This window comes from Eubalaena glacialis, chromosome 3 (assembly GCF_028564815.1).
Source record: "Eubalaena glacialis isolate mEubGla1 chromosome 3, mEubGla1.1.hap2.+ XY, whole genome shotgun sequence".
Lineage (NCBI taxonomy): Eukaryota > Metazoa > Chordata > Mammalia > Artiodactyla > Balaenidae > Eubalaena > Eubalaena glacialis.
In genome coordinates this window covers 53126125-53141786 of record NC_083718.1, presented here as the reverse complement: position 1 = coordinate 53141786, position 15662 = coordinate 53126125, and the positions used below count along the sequence as shown (strand labels likewise).

General features: G+C 40.6%; 1 protein-coding gene across 1 annotated transcript in view; it reads left to right on the top strand.

Moving 5' to 3' along the window:
- Nucleotides 1-7158: 7158 nt before the first annotated feature.
- The window catches only part of XPR1 (xenotropic and polytropic retrovirus receptor 1), a 205353-nt gene continuing 196849 nt past the window's right edge, over nt 7159-15662 (top strand). Inside the window, exon 1 of the mRNA XM_061185655.1 lies at nt 7159-7442. Coding sequence (XP_061041638.1) covers nt 7374-7442 — 69 coding nt within the window. The 5' untranslated portion in view covers nt 7159-7373. The remainder of the gene's footprint in view (nt 7443-15662) is intronic.

The following is a 15662-nucleotide window of genomic DNA, read 5'->3' as shown; positions in this document are numbered from 1 at the left end:
TCAAAACAAAAGAAACAAAAAAATCTCCAAAGTCCTCAATTCACTCAGAGCCCAACTCTTTTTCTTGCCCCTAAGCCTTCTCAAGGCCCTAAGCAATTTGGCTCCTGACTACCTCTCTGACCTTCTTTCTCCCTGAAACACTCTTTAACCACATTGGCATCTTTGTTTCTCAGCACATTTTAACCTCAGGGCCTTTGCACTTGCCGATTCCTCTGCTTTGACTCCTACTCTCCTATCCAACTCCCATCTTCAACCCATATCTACATAGTTCTCGCCTTCCTTCCCTTCAGAACTCTGATTAAAAATCACCTCATCAGTAAGGCCTTTCCTGACTCCCGTATATGAAATTACATAACAATCTTTCTATCTCTTACTCCGCTTTATTTTTCTCCATGCACTTCTCTCTGCATACTTGTTTATTGTCTGTATCCTCTCATTTGACAGCAAGCTCCAGGAAGCCAGGGACTTTGTTTTATTCACTGCTCTATCTAAAGCAGTGATAGTAGTAGCTGCTCAATAAGTATTTGTTGAATGAATGAATGACTATTATAACGTTCTTTTGTAACTTGCAAAATACACTTCTCGCTCCTTAAAAAACAAAAAACAAAAAACCTCAAGGTGTACTTAATCAAAATTGTGTTGAAATAAAGGTATTTATAGAAATAAATGAATTGGATCATTTGAAACTTCATTTATAAATTCTTTATGTCAGTTTTTTTTTTTTTTAAAGTGGGATGAATATCAGGAGTCCCACTTTTTTTTTTTAAATTAATTAATTAATTTATGGCTGTGTTGGGTCTTCGTTTCTGTGCGAGGGCTTTCTCTAGTTGTGGCAAGTGGAGGCCACTCTTCATCGCGGTCCGCGGGCCTCTCACTATCGCAGCCTCTCTTGTTGCGGAGCACAGGCTCCAGACGCGCAGGCTCAGTAATTGTGGCTCACGGCCCCAGCTGCTCTGCGGCATGTGGAATCTTCCCAGACCAGGGCTCGAACCCACGTCCCCTGCATTAGCAGGCAGATTCTCAACCACTGCGCCACCAGGGAAGCCCCTATGTCAGTTTTTTTTTTCGGAGGGGAGAGAGGGGTGTTTAGTGCCCTGGTGCTATTGTTTTAAATGTTTTCAGGTTGTGAAAACTTTTGAGAAATGATGTTGATCCTTCTCCAGAAAAATGTTCAAATAACACACAAAGTTTTGCATGTAATTTTATGGGGGCTATGGGCCATCTGAAGCCCATCTATTGAACCCTTTTAGATCTATAAACCTATCATATTTTACAGTTAGACTGGGCCTCCTATAATTCAGAGCCTGAGCTCTACTGAGAACATCATCTTTACTGCTAGGCCATCTTCGCTTATTCTGCTTCAGTGGGAAGTGTAGCTTAAGATTTGATCTCTCTGCAGGTCAGTTCTTCACCTTTCAGCATGATCACTAGCCTCATTTGCTCAAGCAACAGTTTGACTTTATATTTATCACACATAATTCTAAGTTTTAGAAGAGTTACTTTGTGGTAAGTATAACTGTTCCCAGACTTAGAATTACATGTGATAAATTTAAAGTGTTCAGACTCAGCACTTGTGAATTTCTAGATAAACTGCTGAGTACACTGGTAAATTCTCACTCATGGTCCTACAACATGCACGCAGAGTAAAGACAATTTAGGATATACAAAAACCAAATGCTGTACACTGCTCAGCCTTCTGTAGCCCTTCATGCTATGGAAGCTACTTTCTCTGAGGTCGCTAGTGAGTCTTTAATTGCTAAACCCAATGGCTTAGAAGTCTTCCTACTCAACCTCTCTATTAACATCTGACAATGTTGATCACTGCTTCCTTGACACAACTTTCATCGTTTTATGGCTTCCTTGACACTTGCCTCTTCTTATTGTTTTGCTGCCCACTCTGGCCTCACCCCAGCCTCTTTCCTTGTCCCATCTTCTTTATCAGGCTCATACCAGGATGTTCCCTTGGACTCCTTTCCATTTCAGTGTATACTCTCTCCCTGGGCAGACTTACCAGGACTTAATCATCATCTAAAGGTGAATCGCTCCCCAAGCTTCAGCGCTACCTTCTTCTTCCAGAGCTCTAGATCTGTATTTCCAACTGGAGTACTGTGTGTCTCACAACTTGTAACAATTTAACACATCCAACAATGCCCCAAACCTGCCCTCCACTTCCTTATCTCAGTTCGTGGCAGCAGCATCTACCCAGTCACTAGGGTTAGAGTCACACATCACACCTCCTTCTGTCCATCACTACGGCTGGCTTGGGTTGTTGCATCAACAGTCAGCATAACATGGTGGTTAAGAGTAAGGACTCTGTATTTTTTAAATACTTCTAATTACTTTGCAAAACTTTTTTCTTAAGAGTATTATCTATAAATCCTTGTTATTAACTGATATAAAGTAAATAATACTTACTGTTGCCTACACCTGCTGGAATAAAGATATTTTTCCAAAAAAAAAAAAAAAAAAAAAAAAAAGAGTAAGGACTCTGGAGCTGGATTGCCAGGGTTCAAACCCAGCTCTACTACTTACTAAGTGGTTGACCTTGAGCAAGATTCTTAACTGCTCTGTCTCAGTTTACTCATCTCTAAAATGAGGTGAGTGAGAGTAGCTACCTCCTGGGGTTTCTGTGGGGATTAAATAAGTTTGTATTTGAGAAGTATTTAGAACAGTGTCTGTCACAGAGTAAATGCTACGTAGGTGCTTGTTAGTAAATTGGTCGCTGGTTTGTCCCTACTCTAGTCCATCCTTCACACCGCTAACAGAGGTTTTTGAGGGGTTGCCAGTTACTGAGTGGTCAACCAGAGGTCAGCCATTATGCTAAGTGCTTTATGTACAGAATTTCATTTAATCTTCATAACTACCTGTCAGGGAAGTGCTATTATTCCCATTTGAGAGATGAGGAAACTGAGGCATTAAGCACTAATGTACTTGGCCCAAAGTCACACACTATAAATGCCAGAGTTGGGATTTTAATTCAGGTCTGTCTATTCCCAGAGCTATAGTTCAAAACCAGGAAGCCATACTACACTGCTTTCCCAAGGCAGAGTTAGTCACTGCATAGACTTCAAAGATCCTGCACTGCCTATGCTGTCATGATCTATTCCTTTACAATCTTATTCCAACTTAACTTTATTTCCTGCAACTTCCCTCTATGTGGCTGTCCTTTCCTTCCTCTTTCCTTCTCTCCTTCCCTTCTTTCCTTCCTTCTTTCTTTTCTTCGTTACGTCAACATTTATTGAATGCCAGGCACCACGCTAAATTAGAGAAAGCGAGAGAAAAGAGCAATTTGTCTTCGAGGAGCTCATAGTCTGACGCAAATTATTATTGACAATACAGTGAGGAGAGTGCACCAGGGGGATGCGGGAGCCAGAATGGGTAAGGGAGGTAAAGGGATGGGGACAGTTTCTTTGAGGCAGGGACATTTAGCTGCCTTAAAGGATATTCTGGTCAGACAACTTCTTGACATTCTCTAACAGCCCTGAATTCTCCTTGCTTTTTGCCTTTGAGATCTTTGGAGGTGTCTTTCTCCCTGTCAGATAGTTGTTTAAGACTGTATTTGAAAGCCACTTTTTCTGGGATACCCTCCTTCCCTTCCTAGTTGACTGAATGTGTCCTTGTAGATACCTCAGTTACAGTGCATATCACATTGTAATCTAGATATTGGCCTATCTGCCTGTCTATCTGACTGGATTTTGATGTCCTCCAAGGAAAAGACAGAGTCTTATTTATTTATTTATTTTTATAAATTTCTTTATTTACTTATTTATTTTTGGCTGCGTTGGGTCTTCGTTGCTGCACGCCGGCTTTCTCTAGTTGCGGTGAGCGGGGGCTACTATTGGTTGTGGTGCGCAGGCTCAGTAGCTGTGGCTCACGGGATTAGTTGCTCTGCGGCATGTGGGATCTTCCCGGACCAGGGCTCGAACCCGTGTCCCCTGCATTGGCTGGTGGATTCTTAACCACCGCGTCACCAGGGAAGCCCTATTTTTGAACTGTCCTTCATTCCCAAAGTGGCATGGCTGGCATATCATAGTGTTCAGTAAAATTTTGATGAATGAAGAGTTATTTGCCTATTTACAAAAGAAAGTGTAAGAGTTACTTCTGATTCAGACTAAAACTATTCAGATTATCATTCTTAGTACCTTAGCACAGTACTCTGTAGAAAGTAGGTTTTCAATAAATACTAAGTATTTGATTGTTCTGTCAGTGAACTATCTGAAGTAATGCTAGGAATAGGAAACTTATTATTAAATTTAATTCTGTAGATAAACTAAGATTTTCAGGTCCAACTGAGTCTTGGGGCTCTGGATCCAGCATAAGAAAAATTAAGAATTATTGGTTATAGTATTGAGGATTTCCTGTCTTCTCTGGGTTGAGTCATGGTTCCAGAATCTTGTGCACGGTTAAGGTACCAAGGTATGGTGCTGTTGGGAGCCGGATGCCACGGTCTACAGGAGTTGCTGCCAAGAGTCTACCATTCTTCCATCATCAAAAAGTCTACAAATTATAAATGCTGGAGAGGGTGTGGAGTAAAGAGAACCCTCCTACACTGTTGGTGGGAATGTAAATTGGTGCAGCCACTATGGAGAACAGTATGGAGGTTCCTTAAAAAACTAAAAATAGAGCTACCATATGATCCTATAATCCCACTTCCCACTCCTGGGCATATATCTGGAGAAAACCATAATTTGAAAAGATACGTGCACCCCAATGTTCCCAGCAGCACTATTTACAATAGTCGAGACATGGAAGCAACCTAAATGTCCATCAACAGATGAATAAAGATGTGGTGTGTGTGTATATATATATATATATATATATATATATATATATATATACATATACAATGGAATATTACTCAGCCATAAAAAAGAATGAAATAATGCCATTTGCAGCAACATGGATGGAGCTAGAGATTATCATATGAAGTGAAGTAAGTCAGACAGAGAAAGACAAATACCATATGATATCACTTATATGCAGAATCTAAAAAAATGATACAAAGGAACTTATTTACAAAACAGAAATAGACTCACAGACGTAGAAAACAAACTTATATAACCAAAGGGGAAAGGGGGGGAGAGATAAATTAGGGATTTGGGGTTAACAGATACACACTACTATACATAAAATAGATAAACAAGGACCTACTGTATAGCACAGGGAACTATATTCAATAGCTTACTATAACCTATAATGGAAAAGAATCTGAAAAAGAAGAGATATCTATCTATCTATCTATCTATATCTGAATCACTTTGCTGTACACTTGAAACATTGTGAATCAACTCTACTTCAATTAAAAAAAAAAAGAGTCTACCATTCTAGTCTATACTTGGTAAAGGCCCAGCAATCTCTTTTGCAGCTGCTCCTGGTTCTGTCTTCCTAGGCACACCATGCAATTATTTCCTCTCTGTGGTTGTGCCTCCTTCCTGGGAGCATAGCCCTCTCTTGCTGTCTTTTTTCTCCTGACAACATTTACCTCCAGTAGAGGGGAATTGTTATGGAGGGCAGCGGGGTATAGTGCTGAGCTGAGAGGAGTCCTCACTCCTTCTCCTATTCTTCTTCTTTTTTTGACCCTGATTACCCTTTCACCCAAGGTTGAGGCTTTTTTGTACAATAAAAGTCAGAAAGACTCATAGCCTATGCCTGTTTTCCATCATGCATCACCCCTGTCCTGAGGAAATAATTGCAGAATCCCTACTGGCATGAATTAAGAGGAAGGGAAAAGGGGAAAAAACACATGGAAAAAAAAAAAAAGCCAACAGTAGATGTTGATAACTAAGAATACTGTCTCGGTCATGGTAGTCCCCTAGTCTTTGGGCATCATCAAAATTGTGAGAATTAAAGGACAAGGTACTGTACGTGTAAGGGGTTTAGAATAGTGTTTGTTACATGGACAGTGAGTGCTTAACAAATGTTAGTTATTATTATCCAGGGCTCCTCTACTCAGGGAAGGACCTTGGTTACTGTCCAAAATCAGGTCCTCCAGGACAATCACTCTCACACTCAAAGTAGTGCCAAGCTGTGTGTGTGATCTATTCTCCATTCTCCTCGAGGACAGTCAGCCTGGATGCTGGATCCATGTCTGGTCTCCCTGAGGGTAGGGATCCAACCGTATCTCTAGAGGATTCTCTTTCCTCCCAACATTGGTTACCCTCTCAACCCCACTCCTAAACTCCAGGAAGCTCAGTCACAAGTCCAGCTGGTACCCACAATCCTGGTTTGGGCCCAGGTGTTGTTGCTGGCCTTTCTGGTAGCCCTGGGACTAGATAATTACATTGAAATTCAGAAGCAGCATGCAATTCTTGGCACTGACGTCTTTAATTAAATTCAACAAGCATTTATTGAGCACCTAGAGCATGTAAAATAGGGTTCCTTTAAATACATGTGGCCCTTAACTATTTAGTCTGTTTTAGTTACTCAATTTGGATTAATGTTGGTCCATCATTAAGGATTTTATGAAGAATAAATATCAAAATGGAAAAACGTTTGCACAAATCTTTTTTTTTTTTAATAAAGTTATTTATTTTAGGTTGCCTTGGGTCTTCGTTGCTGCGCGTGGGCTTTCTCTAGTTGTGGCAAGCGGGGGCTACACTTCGTTGTGATGCGTGGGCTTCTCATTGTGGTGTCTTCCCTTGTTGCAGAGCAAGGGCTCTAGGTGCGTAGGCTTCAGTAGTTGTGGCACACGGGCTCAGTAGTTGTGGCTCGCGGGCTCTAGAGCGCAGGCTCAGTAGTTGCCGCCCACGGGCTTAGTTGCTCTGAGGCTTGGGGAATCTTCCTGGACCAGGGCTTGAACCTGTGTCTCCTGCATTGGCAGGCAGATTCTTAACCACTGCGCCACCACGGAAGCCCTGCACAAATCTTTGAAAATATAAACGTCTTGTGTGGATTATTGTTGCTACAGTATTAATATTAATTGCAATAACAACACTGTTGCTTCCCAGGCTGGCGGTAAAGAGCAGCTGTAAGGCCCACAGGAGCCAGACGTAAGAGGTCATAGGAGGTGCCTTCACCACGTTCGGCCCAGAAGGGGCGGAGCCTTAAGGAATGTACGCAAATCCCGCCCCTTACTCCGCCCCTTTCGTCGGTGCGCGTAGGCGGTTACCATGGCGATGACGTATAGAGGGCGGGGCGGGGCGGGGCTATGGAGAGGAGGAGGAAGATGGCGGGAGGGCGGCTCTGAGGAGACCTCGGCGGCGGCGGAGGAGGAGAGAATCGCATCGCCGCGCCGCGCCGCGCCGCGCCGGGGCCCATGTGGGGAGGAGTCGGAGTCGCTGTTGCCGCCGCCGCCGCCGCCGCCGCCGCCGCCGCCGCCGCCGCCGCCTCCTGTAACTGCTGGATCCGAGTGGGAGTGAGGGGGAGACGGCAGGATGAAGTTCGCCGAGCACCTCTCCGCGCACATCACTCCCGAGTGGAGGAAGCAATACATCCAGTATGAGGTACCGGCAGCGGCCGGGTAGTGGGAGGACTCGGAGGGGCCACCATCTCGCCAGTCCCGACCTCCACCGCCGCCTTCCGCTCCTCCTGCTTCCCCGCGCCCGGGCGGACTTTGACCCGGTGCGGCGGGGAGCCACTGCGGCATCCCCGCCGCGGCCGGCCCCCTCCGGGCCCCGCTGACCTTCCCCTCCCCCGCAGCCCCGCTGCCGCCGGGGTAACGGATATGCTGGCGGCGGACCGGGAGGGACTGCACAGCCGGTCGGGGCTGGGGAATGGTGGTGGGAGGGCGAGCCGCAGGTGGGGGAGTCGGGGTGTGAGGGTAGCCCGGGGTCGCGGCGGTTCCGCGCTGATCCCCTCCTCCCGCTCACCCTGACCTCTGGTCCCCACCCTGGGCGAGCGCCCCCTCGCCAAGGTTAGGTCTTGTTTCTGTCTGCTCACCTCTCACCAAGGAATCCTTCTCTTCTCAGATAAGCCCCTCCAGTGATTTCCTTCATTCCACAGAGCCCTTCAGCTTTCCCCCACTTGCCCACTGTTGACAAAGGCTTTGTAACAGGGTTGAAACTTGATTTAAATGTGTATCACACATGCGGTGGTTACAGTATGCAAACGTATCGTAATCAACTATCTTGTTTTGATAAAAAGACGGTGATTCGTTTTTTCACTAATTTAATGAAGTATATAAAGTAATCATATCTTTGGTTTTGGCTCTTCTGTTGTTTTGGAATGGAGTGAAGGGGAAGAGGAAGGAAAAAAGAGAAGGGAATTATTAAAATTTTCAGGTTTTCTTTCCTAAAATTTTGTTAGCTAGGGAGAAAAGTACTATCTTGTAAACAATGTACTTTGAAAACATACCTGTGTTATTACAGAAATCATGGCTCTCCTGACCCTTAATTTCTGTGATAACAGCTCCTGAAGGGTATTTAATAGATAGTGATAAGGAACCTTACATTAATAAAAAGAAAAGTGAAGATAACGAGCTCATTTATATTTTCAGAAGCCAAGATACCTGAAGGGCTTTAAGCATTGCAATAGGTTATTCTCAGTGGCTGGCAATTCAGCTCCTGGATAGAGAAAGACTTAATCTGTAACCTCCAGGAATTCACATCTATGTTATGTGCAGGAACAAAGAGTATAAAATCAATATGAACACAAATATTCTAGCTAGATTTTATAAATTGAGATATTTCGATTTTCTATTTAATTTCTGTTTTAAGTTCATTGATAGGATGTTTAGGCAACAGCGCGGGTTTATTTATTCGTATAACAGTTGTAATAATTGAAGAAAAGGAAAGGGATGTAAGTAGGTTAAACAACCTTGAAGATTGTAAAATAAATTCACCTTGTAACATACAGTATTTGAGTATTGCCAGAAATGAAAGGCCTAAAATTATGAATGCTTTCTTTTCACTTAATTTTCTCGTAGTGTTTTGTGGCTACATTTTGTAAGAATGAAATAAGGGATTAGCTTTTCAGCCTGTAGAGTTTTTGATTTATTGTTTCTAATAACATTTGGTCAGTTTTAAAACCTTGGCTAGAGTCCAGATGATGGTTTTTATTGAAAGGAAGGTATTGGTCTTTCATCTTTCTAGTAGTAATTTTCAGCACCACTGCTAGTTCTTCATAGAACACAGCATGCTGAGGCAACATCTTATACTTGTTATATAGTATGGAATGCTTCATTTGGGGAGAAGTAATAGTGGCTGATTGTATGCTATGATTCATTTTAAGTATTACAGCACTTAACTGTTCCATAGAATTGTATTAATCTGAAATACAGTTTCTGGGGCTGGAAGGAGAAGCATAAGATTTAGTTTGAAGATGAAATTACCTCTTGATTTATAATGTCAGCTTTGTGGCTGGAGTCATTCTGGGACTCTTCATTCACATACTCCATTTGGACATTAGTCCTAAATGGTTACTTTAGGTTGATCAGAGAGGAGAGGAACACATTTCATATGTGTGACTGCATTATCTTTCCTAGGCCAATTAGAAATTATTTTTTGAAAAAGTCATTAATTGTTGAAATTTTATTCTGCAGAGGATCCCTACTATGTGACTCCTGTCGTGGAAAAGCTCATTGTTTGGTAGGCAAAATTAATACGGAGCACTTTTCTTTGTGAATTGGAGCCATTAAAGACATTTTTTATAGGGTTGGGATCTGTGTGTTGTATACTATTTCTCAAGAGCTGGTGCTGTTCCTTTAAAAATAGTTAAAGGGGCATAAATAAGAGTCTTTAGAGTCTAGGAATTTTGGCAGCTTAAAACTTTGGGGGGCTTCCCTGGTGGCGCAGTGGTTGAGAATCTGCCTGCCAATGCAGGGGACACGGGTTCGAGCCCTGGTCTGGGAGGGTCCCACATGCCGCGGAGCAGTTAGGCCCGTGAGCCACAACTACTGAGCCTGCGCGTCTGGAGCCTGTGCTCCGCAACAAGAGAGGCTGCGATAGTGAGAGGCCCGCGCACCGCGATGAAGAGTGACCCCCGCTTGCCGCAATTAGAGAAAGCCCTTGCACAGAAACGAAGACCCAGCACAGCCAAAAATAAATAAATAAATTAATTTAAAAAAAAAAAAGAAACTTTGGGGAAAAAAGGACATCATAAAAGATGTTAGCATTTGCTAGAGAAAAGAAACTTCTCATAATGCAGTAACATGTAGTTTCTCATATATGAAGATGATGCTCTTGAAACACTTAGTAGAACAGACACTTGAATTTGTTTTTCAAGTACTGGTGATGAAATTTGGGTGTATTACTCCTGATTTCTTGTGTAGGCTGCTTTCTAGTGCTGTGAACGACTATGAACTGTTCAGCTTCTTTGGTTTTATGTCATTTTGCTATATTAAATTTTACTTGAAATAAGCAGGGAATTAGATTGAAGCTGAAAATGTTGTTTTACATCTCTGATTATATGTATTATTGTGTACACACGGTTATACAATAAGTGCTAGTTCTTGTATATGTTCATCATGAGGCCATGGGGACAGTCTTTTTGCCTTTCCAGGGTTCTTTCTTCTTTCATAAAATAAGAATACAGGGCCAGAGCTTTTCAAGTTCTGTTGTAGTTCATAGGTTTTTTGTATTTTTAAAAATTAATTAATTAATTAATTAATTAATTAATTTATTGGCTGCGTTGGGTCTTCACCTCTGTGTGCGGGCTTTTTCTAGTTGCAACGTGCAGGGGCCACTCTTCGTTGCGGTGCATGAGCCTTTCATTGTGGTGGCTTCTTTTGTTGCGGAGCACGGGCTCCAGGCACGTGGCCTCAGTAGTTGTGGCTTGCGGGCTCCAGAGAGCAGACTCTGCAGTTGCGGCGCACGGCCTCAGTTGTTCCGCGGCATGTGGGATCTTCCCAGACCAGGGCTCGAACCTGTGTCCCCTGCATTGGCAGGCGGATTCTTAACCACTGCACCACCAGGGAAGTACCAGTTCATAGGTTTTTGATTTAACTTGTAGTGGATTTCATTTTTTGGATTGTTAAAATTATTGTTAGTGATCCATCAATATCCTGAAAATTATCAGTTTCTAATTTAAAAATGAATTGTGGCGTTCACAGACTTGGTCTTCATAAGCAGAATAATAGAGCATAAAAGAATAGAGCAACATGGAGAAACCATATAAAGAAAATCAGTTTGATCCATTTGTGAATAGCTTTTACAAACAACAAACACAAATGGGAAGAGACTATCCCTGTTTCCAGTAATCTATTTGAGTGTAAATCTTGGCATATAATATAAAACATCAATAAAGCTTTATAAGAGTACTTTTTAAAATTTAGTATCAGTGATTGTATATTTTAGAGTTCTGTAATTGATTAATCAAAATTAATTTAGACCAGTTTCAACCAAATAGGCTAGTATGACCATGTTAATATTTTACAGAATATTAGCAAAAGAAGCAAATATATTTGGTGCCTTAGGCTGCTGACTTGTGTTTTCTTCCCTAGGGTCCTGTGCTGCTTTGGTTTCTCAGGAACCAGGAATGGTTTTTTCAGTGTATGCTGTAGTTTTGTAAGGTACTAAAATAATGAGGTATCTAAATTTCAGGACTTTAGAGTTAAAAGGGAATTGAGAGATTATCTGTCTCCTTGTTTTTTTTCAGGCAAGGAAACTAAGGTCCAGAAAGGTTAAGTTATTTATTTGTCCAGGATCATATATAGATAGCTAGTCTCTTGAGCACAGATGTGTAAGCATTGGGAGTCAGGTCACCCAGACTGTGTGACCCTGACGAAATCACTTCCTCTTTCTGGGCTTTGGGTTCTTCATCTGTAAAGTGAGAGAACTGGACTTGATGGTTTCTAAGCTCACAGCCCTCTATTTTCTAAGGACCCATATAGCTCCAAATTTCTGTACATTTTTATGGTTTCATTATGTTTTACATATGAAGAGGACAGAACTTAAAGCATTACTATTAATAGCATCCTTTTAAATTAATAGTCTCCTTTCAAATAATTTTAATGATATTTTAATCTGTGACTGGAAAGCTGACCCAGTGAAGCTTTTATTTAACTTAAGTAAAAAGTGATGGTCATAGTTTAATTTTTTGTTGCAAGATTTGGGAAGGGATTTTCCATAAACTGCATATCCCTTATTTTCAAGTGTAAGGAAACATTGCCATAACATTATTGTGATTTTCATTTATAGAACTCTCCCATGAGAACACTTGGGTTGCAGGCTTCAATTTCCCAAAGGTATTATGTTGATTAGTAACGGTTAACTTGCCTTGCTGGAACTTGTTTGAAATTTCCAGTTTGGCCACCCGATGGGGCACAAACCACACTTTTTCTTTTAGGCACTTCGGCAAATGAAAAGTACAGTATAGCATATTTAAAATAACATTTGTAAATGAGTGTGGCAGTAAGATGCCTGGCATTTATGAATGTTTCTTAAGTGAGTGAATGAATGTTGTATAAAACAGGAAGTTATTACTGTTCTTTATTATCTTTGTATAATAAAGTGTGTTAGGTTAACTTGTCCTGGAAAGATTATACTTGTCCATCCATCCCTGAAGGTTGGTTTTGGATCAGTTTTTGAGTGAAGGCCCAGATCATAAGAACATAAGACTCTTATTTGACCCGAGGTGACCATGGAAAATCAGTCCTGGCTTCAAATCCAGTCCTAATCTGAAAAGCATTTGAGACTGATTGAGTTGTGCCGGCTAGGTGTTGCAAGTATATTTGCTTCATAGCCCCCAAGGAGAGTACCCAACACTCCCATGGAGTAAGAGAAGGTAGTTTTAGAAGTCTTAATTATATTCATTTTTATGCATAAGACAGGAAGAAATGAAATTTTACTAATATTGAATAAATGGATTGATGCAATGACCTTGTTTAGGAGGTAGTCTGATGGAAAGAGCGACAAGAATTGCTAATAGTTTTCTCACTTGTTTGTTCACTTTCAGCAAATAGCAATTAATCCAGTTTATGGGTGCATAGTTAAGGTGAATTTATGGATATTATTTAGTTTTGACTAAACTAACCCTTATAAAATGGATGTGACTTAAAAAGACTCTTGTAGTGTCATGGACATATATACACTACCAAATGTAAAATAGGTAGCTAGTGGGAAGCAGCCGCATAGCACAGGGAGATCAGCTCGGTGCTTTGTGACCACCTAGAGGGGTGGGATAGGGAGGGTGGGAGGGAGGGAGATGCAAGAGGGAAGAGATATGGGAACATATGTATATGTATAACTGATTCACTTTGTTATAAAGCAGAAACTAACACACCATTGTAAAGCAATTATACTTCAATAAAGATGTTTAAAAAAAAAAAAAAAAGACTCTTGTAAAGAAGCCTCAACAGCAGTACCAGCCTTAACCGCATAATGCAAGCACATGTGAACAACAAGAAAATGGCAGAGCTGACAATTCTACTTCTAGTAGTAGCTTTTTGTCAGCCAAATTGCAGAAAAAACAATGGTACTTTAATAGACCTGACAAGACGTTTGCCAAAAAGTTTCAGAATAATTAAGATAATTCTTTGAAATAAGATTTTACATCCGTTGTCATCCACAGTGAACACCCTAAATATATGTGTTATGTATTAGAGTATTCTGCCTTTGTGAGGTCTGTTTTCCAGCTTATAGCCATTATAATCAAGTTTCAAAATTAACTGAATCCTGAAGTTTGAACTAGGCCTTTGAAATATTAAAAACTAAGATTTTAAAAAGTAATGAACTTTTTCTGTTAGGTTGTTCTTTAGAAGTATTGTTATTGATAATTTCTTAAGAGAGATTAAAAATATTTTCACATTATTCACAAATGAAAGTTTAAATTATTTATTTTATTATTGTCTCATCTTTTAAAACTTCCACTTAAAAAAATTCTGTGTTTTATAATGTACACAGTTGTAGAAGGAGATAATTTATAAACAAAGGTACATATATTGGAGGTGCATAGTAAACTTTTTTTTTTTAATAGTGATATGACATAAAAAAAGTTTGGAAGATTTTGCTCAAGTTGTGTAGCTTAACTGCAGGTGGTTTGTGGGTTGCTTGGTATTTAATTGGCCTTTGGGATTGAGAGATTGTCAGAATTCACTAGGAGTCTTGCCCAGTTGTATTTTCCTTTTTCAGGTCTTCCCCTTACCTAGTAAATGCTAAAAGAAGCCAAGTAGGGCCTTCCCTTGCGGTCCAGTGGTTGAGACTTCACCTTCCAGTGCAGGGGGTGTGGGTTCCATCCCTGGTCGGGGAGCTAAGGTCCCACATGCCTCGCGGCCAAAAAACCAAAACATAAAACAGAAGCAATATTGTAACAAATTCAATAAAGACTTTTAAAAAAATGGTCCACATTAAGAAAAAAAATCTTTAAAAGAAGCCAAGTAGACAATGCTCATGAACAAATGCCTTAAAAAATTATTCATTCATTCAACAAATATTTATAGGGGCTCTATTATGTCCTATAGGCTGATAGATTTGTCATTAAATTCTAGCTCTTTTGTTATCTTAAAAATAGAAAAAACCAAAAAGCAGTATTTTATTTTTTATAAATTTATTTATTTATTTATTTTTGGCTGCATTTGGGTCTTCGTTGCTGCACGCGATTTCTCTAGTTGCGGTGAGCGGGGGCTACTCTTCATTGCGGTGTGCGGGCTTCTCACTGTGGTGGCTTCTCTTGTTGTGGAGCGTGGGCTCTAGGTGTGCGGGCTTCAGTAGTTGTGGCACACGGGCTCAGTAGTTGTGGCTTGCGGGCTCTAGAGTGCAGACTCAGTAGTTGTGGTGCACGGGCTTACTTGTTCCGTGGCACGTGGGATCTTCCTGGACCAGGGATCGAACTCGTGTCCCTTGCATTGGCAGGCAGATTCTTATCTACTGCGCCACCAGGGAAGTCCCAAAAAACAGTATTCCTGTGTGTGTGTGTGCGTGTGTGTGTTTGGTTTTATATTTTAGTCAGCATAGTGCTTTCAAAATTAAAAATGTTGTAGAAAGGGAAAATTGTAGATTGAGGACTTGGAACATGGTTATAAATTTGGATCACTTGTGTAAATAATATGGATGAATTCTCCCTGGCTTTTCAAACTTTTTATGTTATACGCCTTTAAATTTAATTTGTTTATAGGAAGAAATTTGGTTACCTGTTTCTTCCCATCACTAGGCTGGTGTGGTATCTATGGGGACTGATCAGAAAATCCTTAAAAAGTTGTTTATTTATTATAGGTCAGAGGAAAGTTTAATTAACCTGCTGTAAGCATAACTTACAATTTTCATATTCTCTGTAACAAGAGGGACAGTATGTTGATTAAGAAAACATAGTCATTCCTTATTGAAGATGACCTGCAGTATTTGGAAAGACTGTAGACCATGAATAAGGAGATGTAAGTCCTTAGACCGAGTTCTTTCACTGAATAGTCATAAATAATTAGTGAACAAGTGATTTTTTTGAAGATTGAAGGGTGAAATGTAATCATACAGGAAAATGAGAAGCTTTTAGATTATTGTGTGAATTACTTATTTAAGCTAAATTGGTAAAGTTGTAATTCACAGTAATCCAAGTGCTTTGTGAGCTTTTTCTATACCTAAGAGAAGTCCTTTAACTTTTTGGTCTTGGGACCATTTGAAACTCTTAAAAATTATTGAGGATTTCAATGTCTATTGATAATATGCTATATTAGAAATTAAAACTAAGAAGTGTCTGAAACACAAGAGTATACAAGCACACCTCTACTAGCCATCAGAGACATGACATCACATTTCACTTAGCCTCTGGAAAACTCCACTGTGTATTCATGAAAG